At 37.4% G+C, this 27,072-nt stretch overlaps 1 protein-coding gene across 6 annotated transcripts in view; it reads right to left on the bottom strand.

Annotated features, from left to right (window-relative positions):
• MAP3K4 (mitogen-activated protein kinase kinase kinase 4) overlaps window positions 1-27,072 on the bottom strand; it is a 66,383-nt gene that overhangs the window by 10,803 nt on the left and 28,508 nt on the right. For 2 of the 6 annotated variants that reach the window (XR_004080718.2, XM_005150116.2), the window contains exons 6-21: window positions 26,731-26,888; window positions 26,211-26,327; window positions 25,689-25,788; window positions 25,521-25,604; window positions 23,819-24,085; window positions 22,104-22,253; window positions 20,984-21,145; window positions 18,712-18,845; window positions 15,364-15,442; window positions 12,662-12,740; window positions 10,397-10,493; window positions 9,380-9,496; window positions 5,118-5,218; window positions 3,910-3,990; window positions 2,218-2,409; window positions 1,488-1,558 (exon numbers count right to left, since the gene is read on the bottom strand). Coding sequence is in view for 4 of the 6 variants with exons in the window: in XM_005150116.2 (XP_005150173.2) it covers window positions 1,488-1,558; window positions 2,218-2,409; window positions 3,910-3,990; window positions 5,118-5,218; window positions 9,380-9,496; window positions 10,397-10,493; window positions 12,662-12,740; window positions 15,364-15,442; window positions 18,712-18,845; window positions 20,984-21,145; window positions 22,104-22,253; window positions 23,819-24,085; window positions 25,521-25,604; window positions 25,689-25,788; window positions 26,211-26,327; window positions 26,731-26,888 (1,989 nt within the window). In the remaining 2 variants the exon portion in view is untranslated. The remainder of the gene's footprint in view (window positions 1-1,487; window positions 1,559-2,217; window positions 2,410-3,909; window positions 3,991-5,117; window positions 5,219-9,379; window positions 9,497-10,396; window positions 10,494-12,661; window positions 12,741-15,363; window positions 15,443-18,711; window positions 18,846-20,983; window positions 21,146-22,103; window positions 22,254-23,818; window positions 24,086-25,520; window positions 25,605-25,688; window positions 25,789-26,210; window positions 26,328-26,730; window positions 26,889-27,072) is intronic. The other 4 variants (XR_004080719.2, XM_031049785.2, XM_031049783.2 and 1 more) reach the window with 3 other exon arrangements.

Here is a 27,072-nt window from a genome sequence, read left to right as displayed (position 1 = left end):
AGGTGAGGCATGGAACAGATACAGTGGTAAAGGTTGTAGTGAAAGAACCAGGTTTTCGTTAGCTCTCCTACAATATCTCGTGATAGATTTTTCACGGAGGAAAAATTTATCAAGCCTTGTAATTGTTTTGTTCTGTATAAACACTACAGGATACAGTTTGCACTCAGTGGTAAAATCAAATACATGGAGGTTACAAAAAGGTGACAACTGACATTCAAGTATTTTACATATTTTGTAACACTTCAAAGTTGCCATAACTCTGTATTTGTAGTAAAGCTTCTCCACCATACTTTGAAGAGATTTTTAGACAGTAAAGAAATCTCAGGAGGTGGAGAAAATGCAGTATCTTTAACTAGCTTAAAAATAAATAACCCTGGAAGTTAAAAAACGACAGGAAATGGCAGCACACTGCATATTCAGCCTCCTAGTAAAGTGTCTGTGAAACAGGATCCATCTGACTTGAGTTTCTGCTAAACAGCACATACATGCTAACTTGTAAAAAGTACTTGCACTTAGAGAGCAACTTTGAATTCCAGAAGCTGAGTGCTACCAATGGGGGGAGAAATATTATTTAATTTTGAGAAATGTTGAGAAAAATTTTGAGAAATGTTGAGAACTTTTGAGAAAAAAAAAAACAACTCAACAAGATTTCAAGTGGTATTGGTATTACTGAATGACTATGGTACAAGAAGTTAAGCGTAAGCCCAGTCTTGCTTGTCCAAACCTTTCAGATCACATATGTATTGGGGGAGGGAGGGGGGAGAGAGAACTGGCTCATAAAACATAACTGCTCCAGCATCAAATGGCTGGCATGGCAACTGCTGTGAAGAGTTGATGCTCACAGTTGTCTGAAGATGTAGAAATGCCATAAAACTAAACAATACAAATATTTTAAATGGTAAGGTGCTGTAGGAAAACAGATCTCTGCACCTACACAGCTTTACTTGCTTCCACCCTGACAAATTTTCCGTACCCACCAGGTTAGTCAAGAGTTCTGTGACTCAGCCTAGCTTCCTTAAACTACAGGAGAAGCTGAAAAAATCTGATGCCACACTTCTGCTCTAAGGAGTGAAGAAAAAAGGAATAAAATGTGAAAGGAAAACCTGCAAAGTAAATAGAAGTTTGTGTACAGACTTCACTAACCAGAAAACTCTTTTCCAAAATAACTGAAGATCTCTTAAGGGGAGCTCTTATATATTAAGCAAGCTTTCATTAAGTTCACAACATCCCTCTGAAACTCATCCATTTTATGTACATTTAAATTGGAAGTTGTAAACTGAAAAGAAAAAGCTTTAAGTAACTTAAGAGGAACAAGTGCTAAGACCCTATATGTGGCCACATGAAGAAACACTTGCCTTCCCACCCTTTCTCAGTTAGATAGCAACAATGTTCAGAAATCCTTCATATCTGCTAAGTCATGCACATTCAGTTTAAAAATACCCCCAAAAACCCACAAGGGCAGCAGTGATTCTTGTACAAGTACTCACTTCCTTCATAGCCATCAGCTCTCCAGTGTCAACACTGATACACGTATAGACTTTCCCATACTGGCCCTCACCTGCAGAATTAAAATAAGAAAAATGATACTAAATTCAATAACCAACGTGAACATCAACTGCAATGAGAAAACATCACTGGAATCAGCTTGCCGAGGTTATTTACCTTTCTTTCAATTTAAGAATTTAAGTAGCTTTTAACCTGTTACACCTGTTCTTACATTCATAGTCCTGAATTCAAGCTGATTAAAAGTAAAAACATTACATTAAGAGGCTGACCTGAAAGGTCATGAATACAAGGGTTTTCCCCACAAACCCCAAGCTGGAGTCAGCAATGATCATATAGGGGAAACAACAATAATATTGGCGAATTAAGCCCCAAAGTTTGTGCTCATTTCCATTTGTATTTCTGGTTCTTCCAAAAGCAGAACTCGTCAAACATCTCACAGAGTTAAACACATGCAGGTATCACAGGGTCATACCTAAGTAATCGTCCTAACCAAATCCTCCTCTTGTTATTTGTTTCTTGCTATTTGAGCAGTGAACACTGAAGTTCTACATAAAGGAAGTCCTAGCTGCAGCAGTATTTTAACCTTCTGATTTCAGTAAAGTTGGTATTACCTACATGGAGACCCAAGATTTCGAAAGATAGCCCTAGATTTCCTTCAAAAATACTAAGGTTGGTATTTTAGCCTGACAAATGAAGGTATAATGAACGTACCAATTTTGTTTCCTCTCTGCCACTTGAAAGTCACTTTTCTCAAACCTACATGCATGACATTATCATAAGATTTCGGTGTGTCACAAACTTGGCCAATGATGTTCTTCCTCCTCATCTCTCTGTATCTCCTTTCTTCAAACAACTGAACAGACTTTTGAACAGCTTCAATCGGTGCTTGCTTGGAAGCAGTGTCTAAAAAGAGTGATGAACAATTTCCTTGATTGAGAAATATTCGCTGTGTTTGTATTTTGTTACCTTTTGGTATCACATGAAGTGACCTAAGTTAGAAGACAACTATTTTGTGAGTCTAATTTCAGGTGCAGGAAAAGCATAAAACATTTTAGCCATCACATATTAAACTATCTCTTACAAATCAAATATGAAACTAAAGTAAAACGAGTACTGGTACTTTTCCAGTCATCTCTTACTTGATTCAAGGAAATTAAACGTACGAAATGGAACACTTGTCTGCACTTAGCCTGTCTAACCACCGACAGCGGAAATATGTTAAGGTCACTAAGAGTGGCAAGAAAAGAAGGATAGGTTAAGTTGTGCTATACAGAGATATAAGAGGTTTTTTTGAAAACTCAGTATCTGTTACTTCAGAGATTTGGTGGTACTAGATAACTCCAGCTTTCAAGTCTCATCACAAACAGAATCCTTATGAGTGAGGCTGGAAGAAATCTCAGGGCAGCATGAATTTATCCCCTCCCTGTAAAGCACCAAAATTACGTATCTGTCACTGTTGATTGACAGTAGTCCAACCTGTTTCTAACAGCCTCCAAAAGCTGGAGATACTGATACTCCTAAATGACATATTCTAGTGCCCACATATAATTAATGCCATTTCATCTACACCAAATCTGCCTCGTTGTTTTAAACCAAAATCTTTGAGCAGTAAAATCAGTTCCCATTGCAACAGCCTTCTTGAAATTCTCAGGTTTTCCTTCACTCTTCTAGTTTAAACAAACTCAATTCCTTCAATGTTTATCTTCTGAACAAAAAAATAAGCCTTTTAGATTTCAGGGAAAAAAAAGAGTACTGTTCCTCCTGTGTTCTGCCTGAGCCACCTAATGAGACCAGATTTCATGTGACAGAAAGCTTTTTTCTAATGTTTCATGAGATTCCTGCCAGAATCACAGAATCCCAAGGGTTGGAATGGACCTCGAAAGATCTGTTCACTATAGGAGTCTCACAAGTAATTCAGTTAATTTATGTTTCATGAAAAAAGCAGCAGGACAGAGAGGGCCCCGCAACAGCCTTGAATTCAGGAAACAGTCAGGATCACATGCTGTTAGACACCCACAATAAGAAAATCCCATACTAGGGAAGAGATCTCAGAAAGTGAGGAAGTGCTTCCTAATCTCATACAATTCATAACTGGGCACTGAGCAGGGACAGCAAATGTCCTCAATTCCTATAGTAATAAATGTACTAATTTTGTAAACACAAGCACTGCTAGCATCTTTCAGGAACTGAAAAGATCTAACCTTCATGAAGTTTAATTTCTCCTACCTCAGACAGTACACCTTGTGATTTTGTTAGCAATTCTACTTGCAACCAGGATTTTGGTTTTTCCCTTTTCTATCTACACAGCAGTGAAAACCTCTTTACAATCAGCATTAAGATCCAGCCTTTTATTGCAGCATTAGTTTGATAAATATTACATTAAAGTGACTCCTGAATACCTACCTTTGGTCTGGTTGATTAATGTTCTGAGCTCCCAGCTCCGCCGGGAAGAGCCACTTGAATCTCCTTTTGGATATGATGGTTCTAGAGAAAAAATACTGTGAGCATAGAAGTGGCTTTATCTCATACTAAGAATTATGCCACTATGTTCAGCAGAACCTGAGATGTTACATATCAGGACTAATACACCCTACAAGTATATGAGGCAACCATATAGCAAGGTATGCTGTTGAACTCACAAGATTACTTCTCTTTAGAAAACAAATTGTGAAAGCTATCCTGAAATAGGATTTAATTTATACAGGAACAGGGATCTCCTTCCCAAATGAGGAAAGCTCTGTGATTCAGGCACTTAATTAATTATGTAAGAAATCTGAAGGAAAAAAAATCTTTTAAAGTTCCTTAGAAAAAGACCTGTATTAATTCCAAACTCAGCCAGTTTCCTATTCATACAGATACATAAAAGGAAATAAGCATGAGGCAGACAGTATTTTCAACATCTGCTTAAAACAAAGCAAACAAATCAACCAAAAAATCCCCACATCTCTTAGTATAAATTTTTAAGGCCATTCTTTCTTTGAAATCCACTTCATTTTGCAGGATAACCACAGTATCAACTCTACTTCACTTGGGATTTTGTACTTCATTTTAGTTTGTGCGGAACACACTACCTTAACAATCAACATTTCATGGTATTTGATGTAATACCATATACACAGGGACTGGGGAAACCTGAAGGAGAGGCTCTGATTCAGTACCTCAAGTCACACACTCTGTCCCCTCTTCCAGAATGCAAATAATAGCAAGTATTCATCAGATGAATATTGCAGTGGAAGTTAAAGAACTGGATAGAAAACTTCACTGTCCTGATAGCTCCAGTTTATAGCTCCTTAACAACATTTAGAAAGTTACTATAATTTAGCAATCATGTTACTCATTTCATTTTGGACACTGTAACTTAGTAAGATACCAGGAAATTCCTTCTGCTACAATTCAGAAACAATATGAAAGGCAAGAGAACAGTGGATGTTTCTGAAAATAGAGGAACTTACTCTGACAATATAAGCCTCAAAGTTATAAATCTAAGATTTCTGAATGGGAAAAGGTGAAAAAAAGATTTGGAAAGGGGCAGAACTGGAAACAGAGAGAAATATGTAAATGGCATAAATCATCTGCACATCAGGGCCACAATCTGTTACTGTGACAATCACCTTCTCGCTCTTCAGTGGGACTGGAATGACGACTAAGAGATCTGAACTGCAACTCGGCTGCTATTGAAGCCAGTCGATCATTTTCAGGGACACTGGAACCCCTGTTAAAAAGAGCCATTGTACTAATTAACTTAGCATTGCACTAAATAACTAACAGTGACAATTTAACTGCAGTTTAAAGAGAATCTCTGAAGCCTAGGATATGAACCATGGAAGTAACATGAAAGAAAACCTGATGCCATGACATAAATTAAAAGCTCTTTGTATGAATTTTTTTTCCCCCAAATGAAGACTTTTTACATTATTTTAGTCATGCCACTCTATGAAAACCCCCTAAGCTTCAAAAGCCCAAACTACTTGCAACTGTTACTTTCCCATAACACAGAATGCATTTTAATGACCTGGAACATACTACTAAGACAGCTGCTGCAGGACGCAGCTGGTGCCAGGTTTGGATATACAATCAGAAATGATTCAGCTGGATGACAATGTGAGCAACATCATCAGATGAAGGGTGGTAACTGAATCCATATGCCCTAGTGAGCTGCAAATACAGTCATAGTCCACAGTCATTAAGAAAAAACTACTGGGAAAAGCCATAAGGAAGCTGACAGGAAGGACAGTGTTAAATGACAGCAGCTTGACTGTTTGGAAGCCCTAGCTCTTCCAGACAGCACCGAGTAGAATAAGATACCTTAGAATAAGACCCAGATGAATAAGCATGCTGAACAGAATGGGAAAATAACACTGAGAGAAATGAGTCTTAAACCCTTAAATCTTCAGGCACCTTTCTCCAGCCCAAGACATTAATCAATCCACTCATGTTTTAGACCCATCATTTTCTTGTGACAGTATTCCTACATTAAGTCCCTTTTGGATAAGGGTCCCTTTCAATTTTTAAAGTATGGTGGGGAAGATGTGTGACTGATGCCTCCTTTAACATAACGCTTTAGAGGTATGAGCTAAACATTACTGGAAAGAGAAACACTGTTAGTTTTCAGTGAAGGATTTAACAGCTACAAAAGGATGAAAGATACTTGGCATCACAAAGTGCACACACCTATGAGAGGGCTTCTCTGCAGCTCTAAAGTTGCTTCTGAATTGTACCCAATTATTATCTAATAATAGTTTGGGGGGTTTATTAAAGGAAAAAAAAAAAAGAAAAAGAGAGAAAGAGAAAAAGAAAAGATGCAGTGTTCACAATCTTAAGAACAGAAGCCAAAACCCAAGATACCCTATTATTGAGAACATTCTCATAGGAGAGTGTTTGCTTTGCATTCCCTACTACTGCCAACTAAATCTTTTAAGTTTGAGAAGGAACTGAACCTGAACTAGTGAGAATACTCAGTACTCTTCAGGATGTTGTGGTTTTAATCAGCAAGAAGGCTGAGGTTATTCTCAGCGCATACAGAGAAACAATTCTAGATGCACAAAGACCTTAAAAACAAGCAAAGCTAAACCACCTCTAAAATGAAACAGCAGCTAAACAGAGGAACTTAAGTATTATAGTTTTGAATGCAGGTGTTTAAAATCCATTTCATGCTCATCTCTGTCACCCAGATCTTTCATTGTTTGTGTCCAGAAACATTGTGTGCATGTTATAAGGCAAAGAAATAGAGTAAAAAAGATGACTTGCTAAATTTCTGCCCAGTCCTGGACAAATATAAAATGATGAATAATAACCCCCAGCTAGCTCAGAAAATTAACATCAAATGTCATTAGTAAGAATACAGTGCAAAATGAATAACCAACAGAAAGTTTACTGAAAACACCCAGAAACTGCTACTTTGAACTTTGCTTTCTCCTTGTATTAAATTGATTTTTAACTTCTTTTTTATTTTTTTAAGAGAAACTTCAATAGAACTATGGTGGCATTTGTGCACTACACGCTGCCTCCTGCCTCTGATTTATCAAGTTCCTACATTCAGCTTTTTGTGCATATTTAATGTCTACAATCATGTCATAGGCGCCTACAGAAATTCTGGAAAGTGTACAAAGTTTCTGTTTCTGTGGTAGTGCAGCAGCTGGGCCCCCACACCTTGCATACAAAGCCAAAAAACACTCTCTTGATCCAACAGATTCCATTTGCAACTTTGCCTATATTAAAAACAAGAATTTGCTATAAATACATCACCTTGCAATATTTTGCCTTCCTCAATAAACAACCCCCCTAAAAACCCACAAGAGCCTCCAAAACTCTGTCTCTGTTTTAATAATTTTTAATAACTTTTTCTTCAAATTCTCCCAAGATAATCCAGGGGGATTGAGCAGCCCTAGTTAAAAATCCACGCAGTGCTTAGGGAAAAAAATAATGGGACAATTTATTAACAACCATCAGAAAAGTAAAAACTGAGAGCTCTGAGAAAAATACAAGTCCTGGAATTCCAGACCTAGGCAATTTGACTAAAATGCTGCATTCACATCAGCTTTTGTGTTACATTCTGTAAAAGTATTATGTATTTGATTGCAGCTAAAGAGCAGAATTCTCATTTCTTCCTAATGACTATTTTCTTGAACTAGAAGAAACTGTCAAAATGCCAGACTTTACACTTTGATCAGTATTTGTGTAGAACAAATATGCAGAAAACATTAGAAGAATATAACGTTGTATTCAAGTGTGTCAATTTATAAACTCGACAGTTGTGGTATAAAATGCCACCTGACAGAGTGGTACAAAATTATGCCAAAGCTTACAGTATTAAAAACTAGCTTCCTATCAACCTCTTGAAAAACTAACTTCAAAGATATTCCTTGGCTCAAAGTGCTCTACATATTCTAGGAAAAAGATACCCTTCATACATTGTGTAGAGACTAATAATTAAATGAACAAACTCTGCGTTTTCAAAATCATAAATTCTAATTAACCATCACCCTGTCAGCTTCTAAAGATGCCAGAATCTTCTCAGTGAGAATTCTCTACATTACTTGAAAAGGCCTTTTCAAGTGCATAGAGCTGGAGACTATATATACATATAATCCATACAGGTAGTTTGAATGACAGATATTCTGGATGTATTTCCAACCAAAATAAAGGGCCCAGACTCACAAGGTGTACTTCTGGAAGCTACTGTAGGGTGTAAGTCACATCTTATCATGAAAATTAACTGAAAAGACTTGCAGAAAAGAATTTTATAGAAAGTGGTAACTTCCCTCTTAAGAACTTACTGTATGCTTCTGCTGTGCATCTGGAAACAGATCTATAAACCACGATGATTTTGTGCCTAACAACTGAAAACTATTTCTTAAAATAATAGTAATTAATAATCAAGTCATATCTAAGTTCACTTTGGTCACCATCAAGCTGTTGTCCTTCACTACCTGTTCTCTTTTTCTTCTCTATGGCTGTGTGAAACAGATCATGTGTCTCCATTCATAAAAATTTCTTGCACAAGTGAGCTTTTGGTACTCTACAGTAGAAATAAAAATCCAAAGAGCTATTTACAAACCCTAAGATGATATCTTTGTGTGAACAGCAGGACTTTCACAGTCGGGAGTGAAGGGAAAAAAAAAGAGAGACTTGTCAATGGTCTGACTGTGGCACAGGAAGAAAGAACACCAACAGTCTGAAACATAACAGCCAAATCAGAGGCCAAAAAGTAAGAAAGATACTAACCTAGGTCTGCCAAAAAAATTCACTTGTGACTTCTGAAAACAGACAATACCAGAGTGGTTTCTGTTACATATTCTGGTACAGGAATGGTTTCTTTCATATTAACTTTATGCTGCACAGCCCTAAGAAGCCAAAGGCATAGCAAGAAATAAAAAAAACACCTTTTTGAAATGTTATGTGTTTAATTCTGGGTTTGCCACTACATAGTACTTCCAAATATTTATAGCAGACAATAGCAAAACTGTTAGCTCACATAAAAACAACAACAAAAAAATCCTTGGGTTTATTTGCATCTCACAGTCATCTTTGTGCAAAGTGTTAGTTATCAATACTAATTATTTAGTAAAGTTATGCCAATGAACTGACTGCCATAAGTTAATTTCACAGGCATTTTTACTGAGCAAATTTGTAATCTACATCAGAACTGCACACTCTAACTACCATACGGTTCAGACATTGTAAATCTGAAAGCAGTCTTATCATCTATGTCTAAGAAGATTTTGCTCAAGTCAAACATGAATGAAGGAGCCAGTGGAAGACATGATGGGACGGAAAAACACGGTGCAAATGATCTACTAGGATGCAAGTATGTGGAAAAGTTATATGGGTGATGTAAGTAGAATGAGGCTGCTACATCATGGAGTGGAGCTACCTGGTATCATTTGCACTGCTGACGGGTTTGGGTTGAGCTGAGTCGCTACCAACGGGAGAAGGGCGACTGACAGCTATGCTGCAATGGTTCCGTGCATCACAAGGGACACTCCGCGTGCTGTGGCAAGAAGAAAAACTTCAGGAAACAGTTTGGCAAAAAAAAAAAAGTATGGAATTGAAGGTTTATTTTAAAAGTTAAATTTTGAAATGTGCATAATAAGGCCTGATTTTAAAGGTTTTTCTAGTACATAAAGACGTAATTCTGGGTCTCAGGACCTTCAGGGGCTGTCAATACATACAATAATAATAATTATAATCTTTGAAAGAAAAATCTGTCTTTAGAGTAGTGCTAGCTGCTGCCAACAGCTAAGCAACTTCAAACAAAACAACAACAACGAAGTCAAGTGTAGAGTATGACACTGTGCTGATCGTCTTAAAAAACAAGGCCCTCTGATTGTGTAAAATATGTATGGCAATGTTCTTTTTGAGACTTTTAAAACTATTTTTGTATTAATTCTCATGTCAACTCTTTCAAAGGTAAGCAAAACCATCCAGTGTTTTAAGCTGCTTCACATCAGGTTGGTAATGAGATGCAGAAATGCCACCATATTCCAGAATGCTACATTTTAAAGAATCTACACTAAACCACATAAAGCACTGTTTGTGGGCACATATGCAGACATGCAATCTGGGGAAGGAAGTAAAAGTCTTGTTAATGACCAGGTTTCAGTGAATAAAAGCTTGTTACATTGAAACACAGTTCTCAAGAAAGGCGAAGAGGATAAGAATGACTTCAAAGACAGAAAGCATACACCAATAAAAACTGTAAAATAAAGGGGGTAGAGGAGTGTAAGAAACTATATTGTCATTAAAAGCATACTGATACAATTCAGACTGACAACATGCTATTTTTTAATACTTTCTTTGTCTTCAATAGAAAAGGTGTTACCCTTACTGGCAGTTACACAGCAAGAGAGGATAAGCCAATGTACAACTCTGTACTAATAATGCTAAATACCTGAAGCCTTCAGGTGTGGGGATGATAAGATGAGGATTTGGTGGATCGCTATGGCACCGAGGTACTTTTACAGGACGGGGACTGTTTCGATGAATAGCTGCAAACACAAAAAAGGTAGAACATTTATTCAGATGTCAGAAACACTCTTAGGGCCATTTCAAGACACAAAATTAAAACAGATTCCTAGTTGATAAAGCCAAGTATGAACTGGCACATAATTTTTTCCTATCCTTTAAGAAAAATAGGAATTATTCCAATTTAAAATAAATCAATTGTATGAATACTTTTCATATTATTGTACCATGTAACTCATCTATAAAATAATGAAAATTTTCCAGAGAATTAAAAAATAGTAATTAGAAGAGCTGTAATTACTTAACTATATCTTCACTATCTCAGCTTCACAGATTAAAGATTATTGTAAAATTAAAGATTATTGTAAAATCAATATTAACAAACAACTGTTTTAAACAATTTAAAAAATTAAAAAGCAAACAGCATTATTATGTTCCTTTTCATCAGGATTAGCTTTCTCAGACACTAACAGAAAGCAAAATGAGCTGGGAAAAAAACCCACACATGACAATTCTATCTATATTAATGCCCAACACAACAGTCTGCCCCAAGGAAGGTACAAAGGGAGAGGGTCAAACCTAAATGAGCCATCACTATTTTCATGCCTAGCCTGTAAGAGTATTCTGCAGCATCTTCTGCTTTCCTCAACTCCTCCCTCCTCAATTAGCCAGAAAAATATTGTGGCAGTCACATCACAGGATGCCCATCAAAATATGAGCCAGCACTTTTTACCAGGCTAGGTTAATCACAGCGAGCTGAGTTTCTGCTTTGTTTGCATTACCAGTAAAAGATACTATGGCCATGTCCTGGCTGTCCTATAACAATTCACAAGGAAGAAGATCCAGAGGCAGAACCTAACCCAATTGGATGGACCACAGGCTGTTTCTCAAAGGAAATAGACAGGATAAACCACAGGAGATCCCCTACAGGCAGCAGCATGAACACAGCTGGATCCTCAGCTTTGGGAAAAGAGATAGAGATCACCATGGGTTTAAGTCCCTAAAAGGGTAGGCAAATGGAACTAGGAATTCTTATTTTTCTCTTGATCACAAAATAGAAAGGGGCATCTGCAACATCTGCAGCCAGGATACAGTTTATGTTTAGGTACATATTAAAGTTTCAGCCTGCTGTTCAACTCTGCACCATCCTTCTATGTCACCCTCTCTCCATGCCTCTGGGCCAAAAGCTGTCAAGCAATTTAGTTTGCGTGATCTGCTCTCTCTGCAATAGCATTTATAAGAGCTTCCGTACTTTTGAATAATCATGACAGTGATTTACCTAACGTGGGCCTTTCTCTGAACAGTATCAAAAGCAAATATACAGATTTTACATCACTGTACAGAATTCACCTGAATTATTTTAGACTATGCTTCTTTCCACAGAAGTGGACTGACTTTCATTATGAAAGGTTTCTCAGCTGTAAGGGTTTCTCATCAAAATTATATAAAAACTGAAACTTTCCTGAAATACTGAAAAACCTCCTCTTGCCCAAGTCAAATTAACATGCCTCCTGCCATCAACCCTGTGCAGGAAGCGGACATTAGGAAAAAGAAAAGATGACATGCTATTTTGAAAGCTTAAACAGTCAATGGACTTGGGAGTAGGAAGAGGGAAACGGTGCTGAGTGAGGAATACAGAAAAGGGAAACACAGCTTAGGAAACATCCTTTTCTCAAGATAAACAATGAAATATGTTGATTACACTCTAATGCCAAGGATATTTTTTACAGTATGACAAATTTTGTGATTTGGAGAACTATTTCCCACAGCTCTACTGTCAAGCCCCCAGGTATAACTCCTCTGTAGCCTTATAATACAAGGTCCATCAGAAGTGTAAATATCTACAGCACCATAATGAAATTTTGGGAGAAGGAGCTACTATTGCCTCCTTAAAGTTGTAATCACTTCTTTAGCCAGCCTTTAAAAAGCACAGTCCTTTTCTACAACATCTGCAAGACTTCACAGGAATTCAAGGACCAAATCAGAGGAAAGCATCTGTAAAGCATTTTAACTTCCTGAGTAAAACCACCATGCATTTACATGTCAGGCAATAATGGTTTTGCATCAACATCCACAAAAAGCTTAAAAATATTTTTATTGTATTTGTAGCATTTTCCAAGTACTTTACAATCAAAATCCTGCAACCATAGCAGCAAAGCTCCAGAACGAAGGCCAGTAACTTCTGCCTTACCAAGGTACAAACCTGTTACAGGACTGTGAGGTTTTCCAATAACATGGCCAATGCACTCATTCATCAGTGCTTGTAAACTCTAAAAAAGACAAACAGAAAAAGTGGTGTTTTCTGCTACAAGAGAGTTAACAGTCATATGCTAAATCTCACAGCAACAAAATTACACTGGTTAAATATATAATCTGTCAAGTAAGCACCCCTACATTCTTTCAATTACATTAAAATTTTGGATCCACGTTAAGAGTTTTGACTTCCTAGATTTTTTCTTTTTTTAAGCTATGAAGTCTTAGTTTTGCCTTGCCTTTTGAGCTTGTCAAAACTATGTAAGAACTGAACAACGATACATCATAAAGAACGTTTCATAATATAAAGCTAGTGGAACTTAAAAATATCCATTGTTAATAAAATTAAATACCAAGCCTACTGGAAAAAAGCTGCAACTGCCTTCTCTCCCTACCCAAGAAGAAACACCCAAAGAAAACGGGCAAGAGTATCTATCACAAGACAAGTCTGTAGGACAACAAATATGAAGCACTACGTATTAAAAGAAATCTACTTATCCACCCATGAAGTTAGCAAATCTTTCATGAATCTTTAATAGTTAAAACCACTGAACTGGTGGTGCTCAGGCAATCTGAGTGTAATTACCAGGTGTACTATTGACTGTGTATGCAACCTCAGACAAGTTACTAAATCTTCCTCTAATTCAATTTGCGTGTCAGAAAACCAGGGATAAGATATATCTTCACAATAAGGAATCAGAATTGTGTTCTTTGGTATAGCTTTTATAAAGGCCATTTCTATACACCAGTCATTCAGACTATCAAAACTGCTTCAGGAAATTCAAAAACTTAGTGAAGACCAGGAACTTGAAGCTAGTTAAAAAAAAAAAAGTTTTTCCAACCCAGACTGAGCAAGAATTTCAGCTTTAATTCCAGAGCTTTAAATCCAGACTGCAATTCTTCTATGACACTGGGTATTATCTAAATAAAGGATTAGGACTGACACAAACACTTCTAGGTGAAATGCTGTGGCCTGTTTTATACAGGAGTCAGATTAATAAAAGAGATTTCAAGTGATGCTCTCCAAAACTGAAATCCAGTTTAAGAAAGCAGGGGTTCAGAAATGCAGCTAAGGTTTTTGGTTCCCCCTTTCTCTCCCACTTTTTCAAAGCCTTGTTTAGAAATTGTGTCAACACAAATAGTTTTGAGCGGCTATTTCTTGAAGCTAAAGTATCAGTGTATTTAAAATACAAGCTTAACTCCATCATCTAGGCAGACAACCCTTTCCCAGCAACACACACAGGACTAAAACAAAACTTAGTTGAGAGCTCTTGATAAAAATACATGTGAAAAAATACTAAACTATATAATTTCTGTATTATGCAGGATTAATGTGGTTGGCATTTCATAACACATCCTGGAATTAATAAAAATCAGAGGTGCTATCACTCACTTTCTGCTATTTTGTGCTTTCTGTGCAACTGTGCTTTCACTTCTCTGTACGACTGTACCAAGACCAGAGAAATAAATGCTCAGAATTTTACTTCCACAAGAAAAGGAGGAAGGCAGAGCACAGAAAAAAGGCAGTTTTAGTCTATTGGGGCTTTTTTTTCCACAATAAAAATAAAAGAAAGATGCTTTAAAGTATGTTTCACATTGGCACAATTTGAAGAAATACATTTAAAAAACTGTCACTTTGTTTTCATACCCATAAATGAACTCCAGGTGTCAACTGAGAGTCAGAATCTTATTTGAAATTTATTATGACAATTATAAACTGTAATTCTAAAAAAATCTGCCATCAAATTTCCCAAGAGGCAAAGAAAAATAACCTCCTAAGATGTACCAGCAACTTGTCAGCAATTTGAAAACATTAATGGCAATGGTCAAAAACATACCCTATTTACTACTCTACTCAGAGTCTTACAAAATAAAGAGAGAAGTGTTCTGGAGAAACTGGCTGCTCATGGCCTGGAGAGATATATTCTTGGCTGGGCTAGAAACTGGCTGGATAGCCAAGCCCAAAGAGTGGTGGTAAATGGTATCACATAAAGTTGGTGACTCATCACTAGTGGTGTCCCTCAGGGCTTTGTGTTAGGGCCAGCATTGTTTAATATCTTCACTGATGATCTGGGTGAGGGAATTGAGTGAGAAACACAGAGGAAACTGGGCTTCTTTAGTTTGGAAAAGGCACAGAGGAGACCTTGTCTCTCTCTACAAACTACCTGAGAGGAGGCAGTAGTGAGGTGGAGGTAGGTCTCTTCTCCCTAGTAACACGTGATAGGACAAGAGGAAATGGCCTCCAGTTGCACCAGGGGAGGTTTAGATTGGATATTAGGAAAAATTTCTTCACAGAGAGGGTAATCAGGCATTGCAATATGTTTCCCAGGGAAGTGGTGGAATCACAATCCCCATACGTGTTCAGAAACTGTATAGATGAGGCCCTCAGTGATATGGTTTAGGAGTGGCAGGCCTGGGGTACTGGTTGGACTTGATGATCCTAAAGGTCTTTTCCAACCTTGCTGATTCTGTGATTCTACAATTTTATGAGATCAACATCAACAGTTATATACAACAGTAATTGTTTCAGACAGCACTTATATTCAGACATCGTTTTATAAAAAATATCTCTGAAAACATATACTGATAGCTTCACAAGCACTTAGAAGTAATCAACAAGGAGAATAACTTATTCCATACCAAGAAGTCATCTTCTGGGAGAGCTGAAATAAATGCTGGCTCAATGGCTTGAAGAAAATCAAAACCTTGAGTTGCCCACCTATCTCAAAGAAAAATAAAAGACAGAAAATTAATTGCTCTTTTGCCAAAGCTATCATAAGAGTTTCGACAACATCTAAGAACAGTAAATGGCAGTTAATTATTTTTCCTCTGGAAAATATGATAAAATCTTTGCAATAAAATGGATCAACATAGAAGAGGTAAAATATTTAATCTGCATTAGTATTTGCCCAGTTATGTTCAGGTAAAGTCTAATTTTAGCAAGGACACTGCCAAATAAAGTAAGCAGGCCATGCTATATATCTCAACCTGTATATGTGCTATCTACAGGAATAGTATCATCAATTCCCTTGTAGCATGTTTCAGAGCAACAAGACAAACCACTACGTTCCCTGCCTAAATTCTCCTTTCTGAAACCAAACTACTAATGATTTCATTACTATCTGATCAGTAGTAACTGGGCATCAGTGGTTTCAGGGCCTGCATTCGTAATGTAAAACAAAAAAGTAACTTGGCTAAGAGAAAGTTGTGTCTTCAGTCACCTGCTCTCCCCCTCACTGCCTCCTCTTAGGCCTACTAGAATTAGTAGCTGCAACCTACAAAATGCAAGTAGAATCATAGGATATCCTGAGTTGGAAGAGACCCACAAGAATCCTCAGAGTCCAACTCCTGACTCCACGCAGGGCAACCTAAAAATTAAACAGTATATATAAGAGCATTGTCCAAATGCTTCTTGAACACTGACATGCCTGCGGCCATGACCACTTCCCTAGGAAGCTTGTTTCACCCTGTCAGTGAAGAGCTCTTTCCAGTTATCCAATCTGAACTTTCCCTAACACAGCTTTAAGCTGTTTCTTCATGGTCTACAATGCCTCCCACTCTGCTTCACCTCACATGAGGAAGTCACAGACAGCAAAGAAGTCATCCCTCAGTGTCCTCTTCTTTAAGCTGAGCAAGCCTGGTATCCTCAACCACTCTGCATTAAGTCTTACCTTCTAGTCTTTTCACCATCTTTGTTGCTCTTTTTTAAACACACTGTAATATTTTTACATCCTCCTTACACCGTGGAGCCCAAAAGTGCATACATATTCAAGGTGAGGCTGCACCAACGGTAAGTATCATGGGACAATCACTTCTTTCAGCTGGTTAGCTATACTGTGCCTAATGCAATCCAAGATACGGTTGGCCGTTTTCACCACCAGGGCATATTGTTGACTCACATAAAGCTTACCATCAACCAGAACTACAAGATCCCTTTCTGCAGGGCTGCATTCCGACCTCTTGGCCTCTGATCTGTATCTACATACAGGATTACACCACCCCAGTTGCAAAATCTGGCACTTGTTAAATTTCAGATGATTGCCCAGTACCCATAATCTATGAAGTTCTTGTAAGATCTCTGTACCTTCAAGGGAATCAACAGATCCTCCTAATTTAGTATCAAACTTACTTATTAGGGATCCAACTCCTGTGTCCAGATCACTGATAAAAGCATTGAAGAGAAATGGCCCTAAAATTGAGCTCCAGAGAACATCTGCCAAATCTTACCCCATTTGCTTCAATTCTTCCGAGCCCAACCATTCAGGCAATTGTTCACCCACCATATTGTGCACATCTACCTGTATGCTGGACATTTTGTTCAGGATATTGTGAGAGACAGTATCAAAAGCTGTCAAAATGATAATTAAGACACAAAAACCCAACCACGTCTATTGCCTTCCATTTACTTGGCATGTAACCTTGTCATGAAAGTATATTTAGCTAGCAAGGCATGGCTTGCCCTCCATGAACCCATGTTAACTTTGACTGATGATGACACTGTCTCTGAAGTGTTTTTCAGTAACTCCCAAAATGATCTTCTCCATAATTTTGCCAGGAACTGAAGTGAGACTGATAGGCTATAATTACCAGGGTATTCTTTCTTGCCCTTCCTGAAAATTTGAGTAATGTTTGCTAGCTTGCAGTCAAGAGGGACCTCCTTGCAGATTTCCAGCCATTGATAAATAACAGAAGAAGGTCTTGCAATAACACTGGCTTCTTCAGTACCTTGGAATTAATTCCATCAGGCCCCACAGATTTGTGTGTTTTGTACTGCTGCAGCAAAACCTGTTTAAGTTTAAAGTCAGCCAGGGGCTCATCACTTCCCTACTCATGGTACTCCAACCCAGCACTCCAGGAGTCACAGGGTAAACCAGTTGTGTTAAAGACAAAGGTGAAGAAGGCATTAAACATCTCTAGTTTACCTTCATCCTCCTTTTGCTGTTAACATATTTGACAAGCCCTTTGTTTTGGTTGGGCTTTTCTTTTGTTTGTTTGTTTCCTTTTGTGTTTTGAAGATTAGCACACCACCCTAACTAGCCTATCCACTTCAGGCTATCCACTCTTTCCACCTTCCAGCAAGCAGAGCAAACCACCTCCAGGACATAGTGATCAGCCCTATACTTAAAACAAAACTGTTGCCGATACATAAACTGCTAGCACAGATCAAGATAAGGCATCTATTTTAATGCAAAAGAATTCTATTAAATTTCTGATATACCAGCTGCAAAACCACCTAAACAAATGAAGTAAGTAATGGTATCATTTTGCTTGGGCCAGTTTCCCAGTTCCTCTGCTTACATCCTCAAAGTGATGTAAGATTATAACTTTTTTTGTTAGTGTCCAGGAGTAGTTTCATAGCACCAGCTGCAAGCAGTTTGAGAGACTGCTGGACACAACACTACTGACAACAGACAGCAAGCACTTGAGACAACAAAACAAAATCCACAAATCCATCCATTACTGCAATCATAAAACTGAAGAGTTTTCACCAGAGTGGAAATACTTCTACCTCATCTGCAGGCCATACTTCAGATGCTTTCAGAAGGACTAAACAGAAGGACTTCTACAGGAGGCTAAAGCTTCCGTACGTACATTTCCACAACTGGCATGGAATTCTCTGCAGAATACCCAGAGATTTACTGTTGCATATCCTGCAATCTTTATTGACTCCTGACCACACAGCACTTTTGTTCCAACCTAATGACCCTTACCTAAAGTCTTTAGTTGTCTGGGTCTAACAATCTCCACTTTTTCTTCCCATTTTCTGTCAGCTAACATAAAGCAAAATGTTCCACATTCTTCTGCTAAGCAGCTGGAGTGTTCACTTGGCTTTATGCATTTACTATTCCAATTACTTTCAAAATTTAAGGGCCATAAGAATCAATAGTTCAGAAGAACTTTTAAACAATAAAGCATTATTCACAGTGTGCAAAATCCTGCATGGTATTTAAACACAAGCTACTATGGTAGTAACAAGTTGGCTGTTACCTGGGTCGAGTGCCTCGGCCACTCTCACATTTTGTTAGCACATAATTCATCCATTTTCTGGCAAAGCTGATGTATTTGTCTCCAATTTTCTGCCTGAATTCTCCAGACATCAGGCGCACAACTTCTTTATGGTACTGTAAGAAACTAAAGATTACTTTTCACGTCTTAATTAGTAAGAACAGGAAGACCATCTGCAATATACACTGGAGTATTTGCAGTCTACCTAAATTCTGTAGTATGGCAACAGTCACAACCTAGTCTTAGACAAAATCATTTTATGCAAGCAGCTGCATATTTATAGAAAAAAAAAAGCTCAATTTTACAATTAGAGACTGAACTGCAAAGTAGCATCTATTTTTAGTTACAGTGCAGGTAGCATTAGGGGATTAAAAAGCTGTATGTCTGCATTTAAAAAATTAAACAGAAATGCCAGCTGTTTTGTTTATTTTTTTAAAGATTATAACCTTAGAAGCATGCTAGTGTATAATACAGTCTTAAAAAAATTTACAAAGCTCACTGGAATCAAATAGTGAACCTGTATACAAAAGCAACATGAACATGGCATTTCCTCATCATCACTCTAAGGCAGGCACTCAAAAGCTATACGCAGCACATCAAAGAATCACCATGAGCTTTTTAAGAATGGCTCATTTATAACATTATGCTATCCTAGGATGAAAAAACTGTAAGAAGCCAAGTTACACATTACAATCACTATCAAAAGATACTTCTGATTTCACTTAAAACACTGCCAAGTAGCAGAGCTTACATGACTACATCTGAAATCATTAAGTTCTTAAAAGTTTTTTGAAAATTCCAGGCATTGCTAATTGGAGTCTGCATTTAATAGAGCTCTTTGTTCTTTTACAGTCATTTTCTTATAAGATTTCTGCACCAACATATACTTTATATGATGTTCTGCTAGAATTGAGAGGATCCAGTTGACTGGAAGTTAGTAAATGTGTGATGCCCATCTACAAGAAAGGCTGGAAGGAGGACCCAGGGAACTACAGGCCTGCCAGGCTGATTTCGGTGGCAGGGAAGAATAGATCACCTTGAGTGCCATCATGTGGCACGTACAGGACAAGTGATCAGACTCAGTCAGCATGGGTTTGTGAAAGGCAGGTTCTGACTGACTAACCTTATCCCCATCCATGACAAGGTGATCCACTTAGTGGATGAGGGAGAGGCTGTGGATGTTGTCTTCTGAGACTTTAGTAAAGCCTTTGACATTGTTTCCCACAGCATTCTGATGAAGAAACTGGCTGCCCAAGTCTTGGATGGGTGTACTGTTTGCTGAATAAAAAACTGGCTGGATGAACAAGCCCAAAGAGTGATGTTGAATTGAGTTAAATCCAGTCACAAGCAGTGTTCCCCAGGACTCAGTACGGGGGCCAGTTCTGTTTAATATCTTAATCAATGATTTGAACAAGGGGACTGAGTGCACCCTATGTAAGTTTGCAGATGACACCAAGTTGGCCGGAACTGTTGATCTTCTTAAGGGTAGGAAAGCTCTACAGGGGGATCTGGACAGGCTGGATCAATGGGCGAACACCAACTGTATGACGTTCAACAAGGCTCAGTGCCAGGTCCTCCATTTTGGTCACAAATGCCCCACTGTTTGCCTGTACTGGGCACTGGTGAGGCCACACCTTGAATTCTGTGTTCAGTTTTGGGCCTCTTACTACAAGAAACATATTGAGGTTGCTGAAGTAGATCCAGAAAAGGGCAACAAAGTTGGTGAAGGGTCTGGAACACAAGTCCTGAGAGGAGCAGATGAGGGTTGTTCAACCTGCAGAAAAGGAGGCTCAGGGGAGAACCTTTCACACTCTATAACTACCTGAAAGGAGGTTGTGGTAAAGTGGGGGTTGGTCTATTTTCACAGTTAATAAGTAAGACAAGAGGAAATGGCCTCCAGTTGCATCAGGGAAGCTTTAGATTGGATATTAGGAAAAAATTCTTCACTAAAAGGGTTGTCAAGCACTGGAATAGGCTGCCCAGAGAAGTGGTGGAGTCACCACCCCTGGAGGTATTTAAAAGACATGTAGATGTGGTGCTTAGGGACATGGTTTAGCAGTGGACTTGGCAATGTTAGGTTAATGGCTGGACTCCACAGTCTTAAATATTTTTTCTAACCTTAATGATTCTATGATTTCTTCTTATTCCCACAGAGTTACAGTTACCTTATTTGCACCAATACAAAACCAGAAATTTCAACTAGTTCTTACCAAAAGTAAAAGAAAAATGTGTCATTAAGATTTTGTTTCCTTACCTCAAACCCAAAATTATAACCCTGAATCATGGCTTCCCTGTAGTATTGCTGCAGAGTGGCAGATTCAGATTCATCAACTTCAGCATCAAACTCAGATGTGAACATGTGATCAACTCTATCAATGGCACAGCTTATCTTACTGCATAGCTGTAATGCATCACTCTGAGTAACAACAACAAAAAGAGATGGGTGAGGCATCAAATGAGTGTTTATATTCTACAGTTGACAAGACTAAGGCAAACACAATTTTAACAATTACATTACCTTAAATGGAAATGTATTTTAATGCCATCACAATTCATTCAGTCTTTCGCAAAAAGAGTTTCTAGCAGTTGCAGTAAGCAAATCTTATTATTAACTGAAGCATTATAATTTTGTTTGCTTGAATGAGATTAACTTTAAAAAGAAAGACAGCAGGAGGAGGCAGGGATGACGCAAAATAAAGACACTCTACCAAAACCAGACAGACAAGAAATGAGTTTTACTCTCTACAAGATGACCAAGCCTTTGGTTACTTTCACTCTGGTATGTGTGCAGAGCTTCTGCTGAACTCAGGGGGAAATGCAGGGACGATATTGCAACTTCAACCTAACAAATCTTTGGTTTTTTTGGGTCCTCAAAAAAAAAAAAAAGGAAAAACACAAAACAAAAAAACAAAAAACACATTCTAAAAAAAAAAAAGAAAAAAAAACAAAAGGAAAAAAAACACAAAACCAAAACACACCCCACTAAAGAGTGGGGGAAAAAAAGTTGTTTCTTGCATATCATTAATAGAATTCTTACAGATTTTGACAGAATTAATTTTTATGAAATCAAACTCTTTCTTTCAGTTCAATAGTGCTCTCACAGAAAGATGTATTCATTCTGGTGCTGTTATTATTTCTATTGTATTACGGACTAGTGTCCCACTTACACAGTGCAAAAATGATTACACCAATATTGCTCAAAAATACACTCGGAAATCTTGCAAAATCACAATGAAAATTGCACTGACAGTAAAGGCCACAGAGGTTGCATACATTACAATTGCAGAATATGTCATTAGCTCTGCAATCAAGTCTCCTTACACATATTTACTTTTCAGTGAGCAAAGTACCGTGAATTTTGATTGAGGTATTACCTTTAGCTGCTGTAGAGCTTTGGCAATGATTGGTTGGCTGGATGTCTGTTCCTGGTGCAGAGATATGAGCCCTTCAATAGACTGCTGGAAAGCTTTTCTCTGACTCACAAGGTGGGCAGATTGAATGACTACAAGGAGGAGGTTATTAACCTAGGAACACAAGATATCCCTCGTTCTTATAGTTACACATGAAGAAGCAAAATCTAAGCAAAATAATTCTATTTTCTCAGAGCAGATGGAGGTAACAGCCATTCATAAATAAACAGGTTTTTATCCAAGTAATGTAATACACTTCAGGACAAAAAACTACGACTGAACAAGGAAAGTCATAGATTACCACACAGTATTTGCTCCCATTTTGAAAATTATTAAAATGGAAGAATTTGTTTTGGAAAGCAGAGCTCTGACATTGCAGAAGCCTGTAACAAGTACACAGTCACAGTCTTTGCTGTGGCACTATGAGTCATATAGTAAGTTCTGTTGATTTCAAACTACAGACAGCCCATCTGCAACAAGCTACTCACAAAACAAGACTTACTTCATCCTGATTTTCAGTACCTCACCCCCTAAGAATATTTTCATGCTCAAAGTTCTTTAAATGCTGATGGGATACTTTCATGAGTATTTTTTAAATAACACCTTACACTTTCTCTATTTCGCAGTCAAAACCTGTTTTATTAAAAATACACAGGACACCATTCTGAGACATTTTACTTCCTAATCTTTCAAAATTAGATTAAATAACTTAATAAACAGTGTTATACACATACAAACACATTCACAGTGTTTTACATGCACTTACATATGTCGGAGCACCATCCACAAGCCAAATTTCATCTTTTGCTGTTTTCATTTTCTGAATAAAATGTTGACTTCAAATGAAGTCAAATGAAATTCTAAGCACTTAATAAAAGGCTATTTTTTTATTGTTTAGTCCGGACAATAGACAAAAAGTAACACACTTGCACATTAAGAACACCAGTACGTGCAGGAGTGACCTTTTCAATTGCTATTAGCCCTCTAACTGCTAGAAGCCAGGCACAGTGACAGGGAAAATCGCTCTGTTCATGGGCAGTAGAACCCACTTATGGTAAGGATTCAAGGAACTGCACGACATACCAAAAGGAAAATTCACTTAGCATAATGTAAGGATATAAGAACAGAAGGGGCAGGGAGCTGCAGCTGGCTCAGTTGCTAAAGCATAGCAGAACTGCTGGTAGGGAACCCCTGTTAGTTTGCTATGAAGGAAAGTACGACTGGAAATATTCCTGCATAACCATTGAACATCCAGTAGATTCCACAGAAATTTAAATGTCACAAATCATTCAAGATCAAAAGTAACTGGTCTCACTGTGTGTGGAAAGCACACAACCACCACATGTTCTGAGAGACGGGTGACTGCTTAATGCACAGTTTTCAAGACTCATGCACACTTTTAATTTTGAAGCCCCAACTAGATATTTAAAGTATCTCTTTATTGTAAAAGTCCAACCCTGAAAAATGTACATTGTAGCAATAAATGTTAAAATCCACTGAATTTAATCTTGTATTAGCACAACTTATGAATCAATCCTATCCTTGAATTTTCTTATTACCTATAAAACACAAGCCTCACTTGAATTAGTGTGGCTAAGCTGAAAGACAAGCATTCACAAAGAAGTGTGAGTATCATGTAAACAGGGAAAAAAAAAATCCCCAAAACTAACAAAACTCACCTGCATGGTGCGTAGGGTATCAATAGTTTCTACATGTGGCACAACTTTGACTGGCTGACCTTCCCATGCACTCCAGCTGTCATCTAATTCATGCTCTTTACCACTGTGTTTGGTCATTAGTAAATAGGCCTCATATGCAAGCTCATCTGAGTCTTTTGAGCAATCCTTTCCAGCAGCTGCATTGAGGAGCTGCAAAATCACAGATTTTTCCCCTGCAATATTATTTGGTACAAATACTTGTAAACTCTCAAGTCCAGGGATTTGTACCTATAGCAAAAATAAAAACATAAACAAGTGAATCTCACTGTCTTCTATGATAACATACAACAGGTAAAATAGATCTATGTCATCTCATTTAAGCAACAGGGAGAGTTTCCATTTTAAACAGCTGTACAGTGTATATACTAAACCAATACATTCAGCTATTTTTGCACTAAAAGTCAAAATGCATCTAAGAAATTACTGGTCTTAAAACCTGCTAGATCGCCAACTTTCAATGACACCTTTCTTTGCACCTTTAATTGATTCTTCTACATATTCTTCTAAAAGAAGTTTGCTAGAAAGAAGTCTGATTTCATATATATATACATATACACACATTTAAAAAGTAAATTAGTCAACACTAATATAAGAGTTCTGAAGCACACATTTTTATGACTGGAATATTAAAAGAAGAAAAATTCCTTTAGGATCTTTAATAATCTATATAGCATTTCCCAATGGCCACATAAGATTAAGAGTAAGCAAAAAATATTACTAAAAAAGTATCACTCTTTTACTATTCATGTAAGAGAGATTAATTAAGTCCAATAAGAGTGTTCTCTTTTTAAAAAATACTACTCAAAATTATATTACTTATTATGATTATACTACTTACAATACTATTTAAAAACAATTTCTACATTATATCTGTCATTTATCTGTCATTAACCAAGTCAGGCATCAGAATCAGACTGTGAAACCAGTAAAATGGTTGATACCTGTGATTTGACGTGAGGTAACTGACTGCAGTGGAGTTTAATTCTCTCTTTTTCAGAGTCTGATGTCACCATGCAATGATGAAACACTGCACTCGATTTTTTTACCATTGAGCAGCCATATTTTATGACGAAAACAATTCAGTTTTCACGTTAGGTCAATGTAAAAACTAGATGGTTATTACTGAAAGCTAAATAGTCCCAAAACTAATATGCATCTGAGTTTAAAACCTGTTGAAAAAATTAAACTCCCTACATGATATTATATACCTCCAGTATAATACTGTTGCCTTATAAAAGCACACAGAACACAGGTCCACAGTCTTAGATGATCTTCTTAAACATGTCTATTTCCTGATGTATCTCTTTACCTTACAAACTTTGAAGTGCTTATGTTTCACAACACTATCTACTAAGGGTTATTTCTACCCTCTCACAAATGAGTAAGTACTATTGAAGCAAAAATTCTTTTCCTAAATCACAAAGATAATCTTTGGAAAGGAAAGGAATTAAGACACCTATTTCCCGAAATACAGACAGCGTCCTCACTCACACAAACGCAGGTATAGAAAATAATTTGACTACCATAATTCAACATTACATACAAAGTTTTAAATGTTGAGTTATAGATGCCACATTAAAAAATTACAAGTATGCCAATAAATATCCTTTGACATTTTGCTTTCTATCTCCACTCTGCTTCCATGCCTCTAAACTGAATTTACCTTTACATATTCTTTTGTTTTCAGAACTTTCAGAAGATCTTGCACAGGGGCTGAAAATGCAAATTCTGCTGCTATTTCAAGGTCCTACAAACAATGACAAAAGAATATGCTTTCAGACTCTATTTCTTTAAAGCATACAAATAAGATGAAACTATACTGTTAACTTACCTTCCTCAGCATTTTAGCAAAGCCAAGAGCTTTGGAGGCCCTTTCTCTAGCTTCATGAAACAGCTCTTTGAGTGCTCGGCTGGTCTCTATAACAGACCTCCTGAAACATTGGTAAGAATGAAGTGACAATGTTTTAATAAATCATATTGCATTTATATAGGCATTAGAAAATAAGAATTATTTACATATGTGTCAGTAAAAAAACATAGAAGAGATAATATTTACAAACAGTGACCAAAATAAATTTAACTTGCACAGGCACATTTTTTATAACGGTATATAAACTGAATTTAAAGACTGCTACATATACAATCTCTCATACTCTGAACTAAAAAGGTTATTAAGCTTTAAACAAACAAGATGATGGTCATTACCACTGCATACAGAAGTATCAGCAATAAAAGTCTATGGAATCCTGCATTTACAAAGTTTTCACTCTTAGAAATAAAATGCAATTATGTACCTGTCAGGGGTACAGAAACATGAATGTGTTTGTTATTATTAAGCTGAAGGGCTTAATACCTGATTTCATCTGATGCAGTACTGTCATCGGCACTGGCCCAAAATTCATCACAACTGTCTTGTAGTCCAGAATCTAAAAACATTCCTGTAGATTTCAGCAGCATTCCTGCAATATCACTGTAGCAACAGAAATGGTGGAACTTCAGAGTCTTATTCAGGTAGCATGGCACCATACACTTCTTCCTACTATGTCCAACGCAAGAGAGCCATGTTGCCAAGTCTGCCTGCAGAAACAAGCAGCATCTTGGGGGCCCTCAGTAGTTACTCTACATGCACAGGGCTAACAAGAACAGACTTCCATAGAAGCAGTCATACCTCTTACAGCTAGAGTAAGAGCCATCTGCACATACTGCATCCTATAGCTACAGTCACAGTGTAATAATCCATAAATTCACAAAAGCTATCAGCTGCTTATTGAAGTCTTCAGAAGTCCAACCTGAGAACCCTGTGCAAGTGCTGACTTGAATATCTGCCTGGTACAAATCCAACACCACAAGCGGAATAATGAAATATAACCTACCAGAACAATTTTCCAGCTTGAGCTTCACCTCCTCTTATATAAGGAGTTATTTCTTTGGTGAAATTCCATTCTTCCTCCAACAGATTTTTTAAACTGTGAGAAGCCTGAGGTAACTGCTGCAGCATTTGGATCCAGCTTCGCATATAATCAAAGTAAACCTGTGCATGGAAAGAGATAATTTAAACAGAAATAGTTACAATATGTAACTAAGGATTACAACTTCTCAGATCAACAACCTCAGTATTACACATTTTGTAGAAAATATTTCTACATTTTTCATTTGCTATGACTGAAAATTAGCTACATGCTTCCATAAAAAGGGGCAATTTATGGCTTGGGAAG

The sequence above is a fragment of the Melopsittacus undulatus genome, chromosome 3 (assembly GCF_012275295.1).
Source record: "Melopsittacus undulatus isolate bMelUnd1 chromosome 3, bMelUnd1.mat.Z, whole genome shotgun sequence".
Classification (NCBI taxonomy): domain Eukaryota; kingdom Metazoa; phylum Chordata; class Aves; order Psittaciformes; family Psittaculidae; genus Melopsittacus; species Melopsittacus undulatus.
This window is presented reverse-complemented; position numbering and strand designations above follow the sequence as displayed.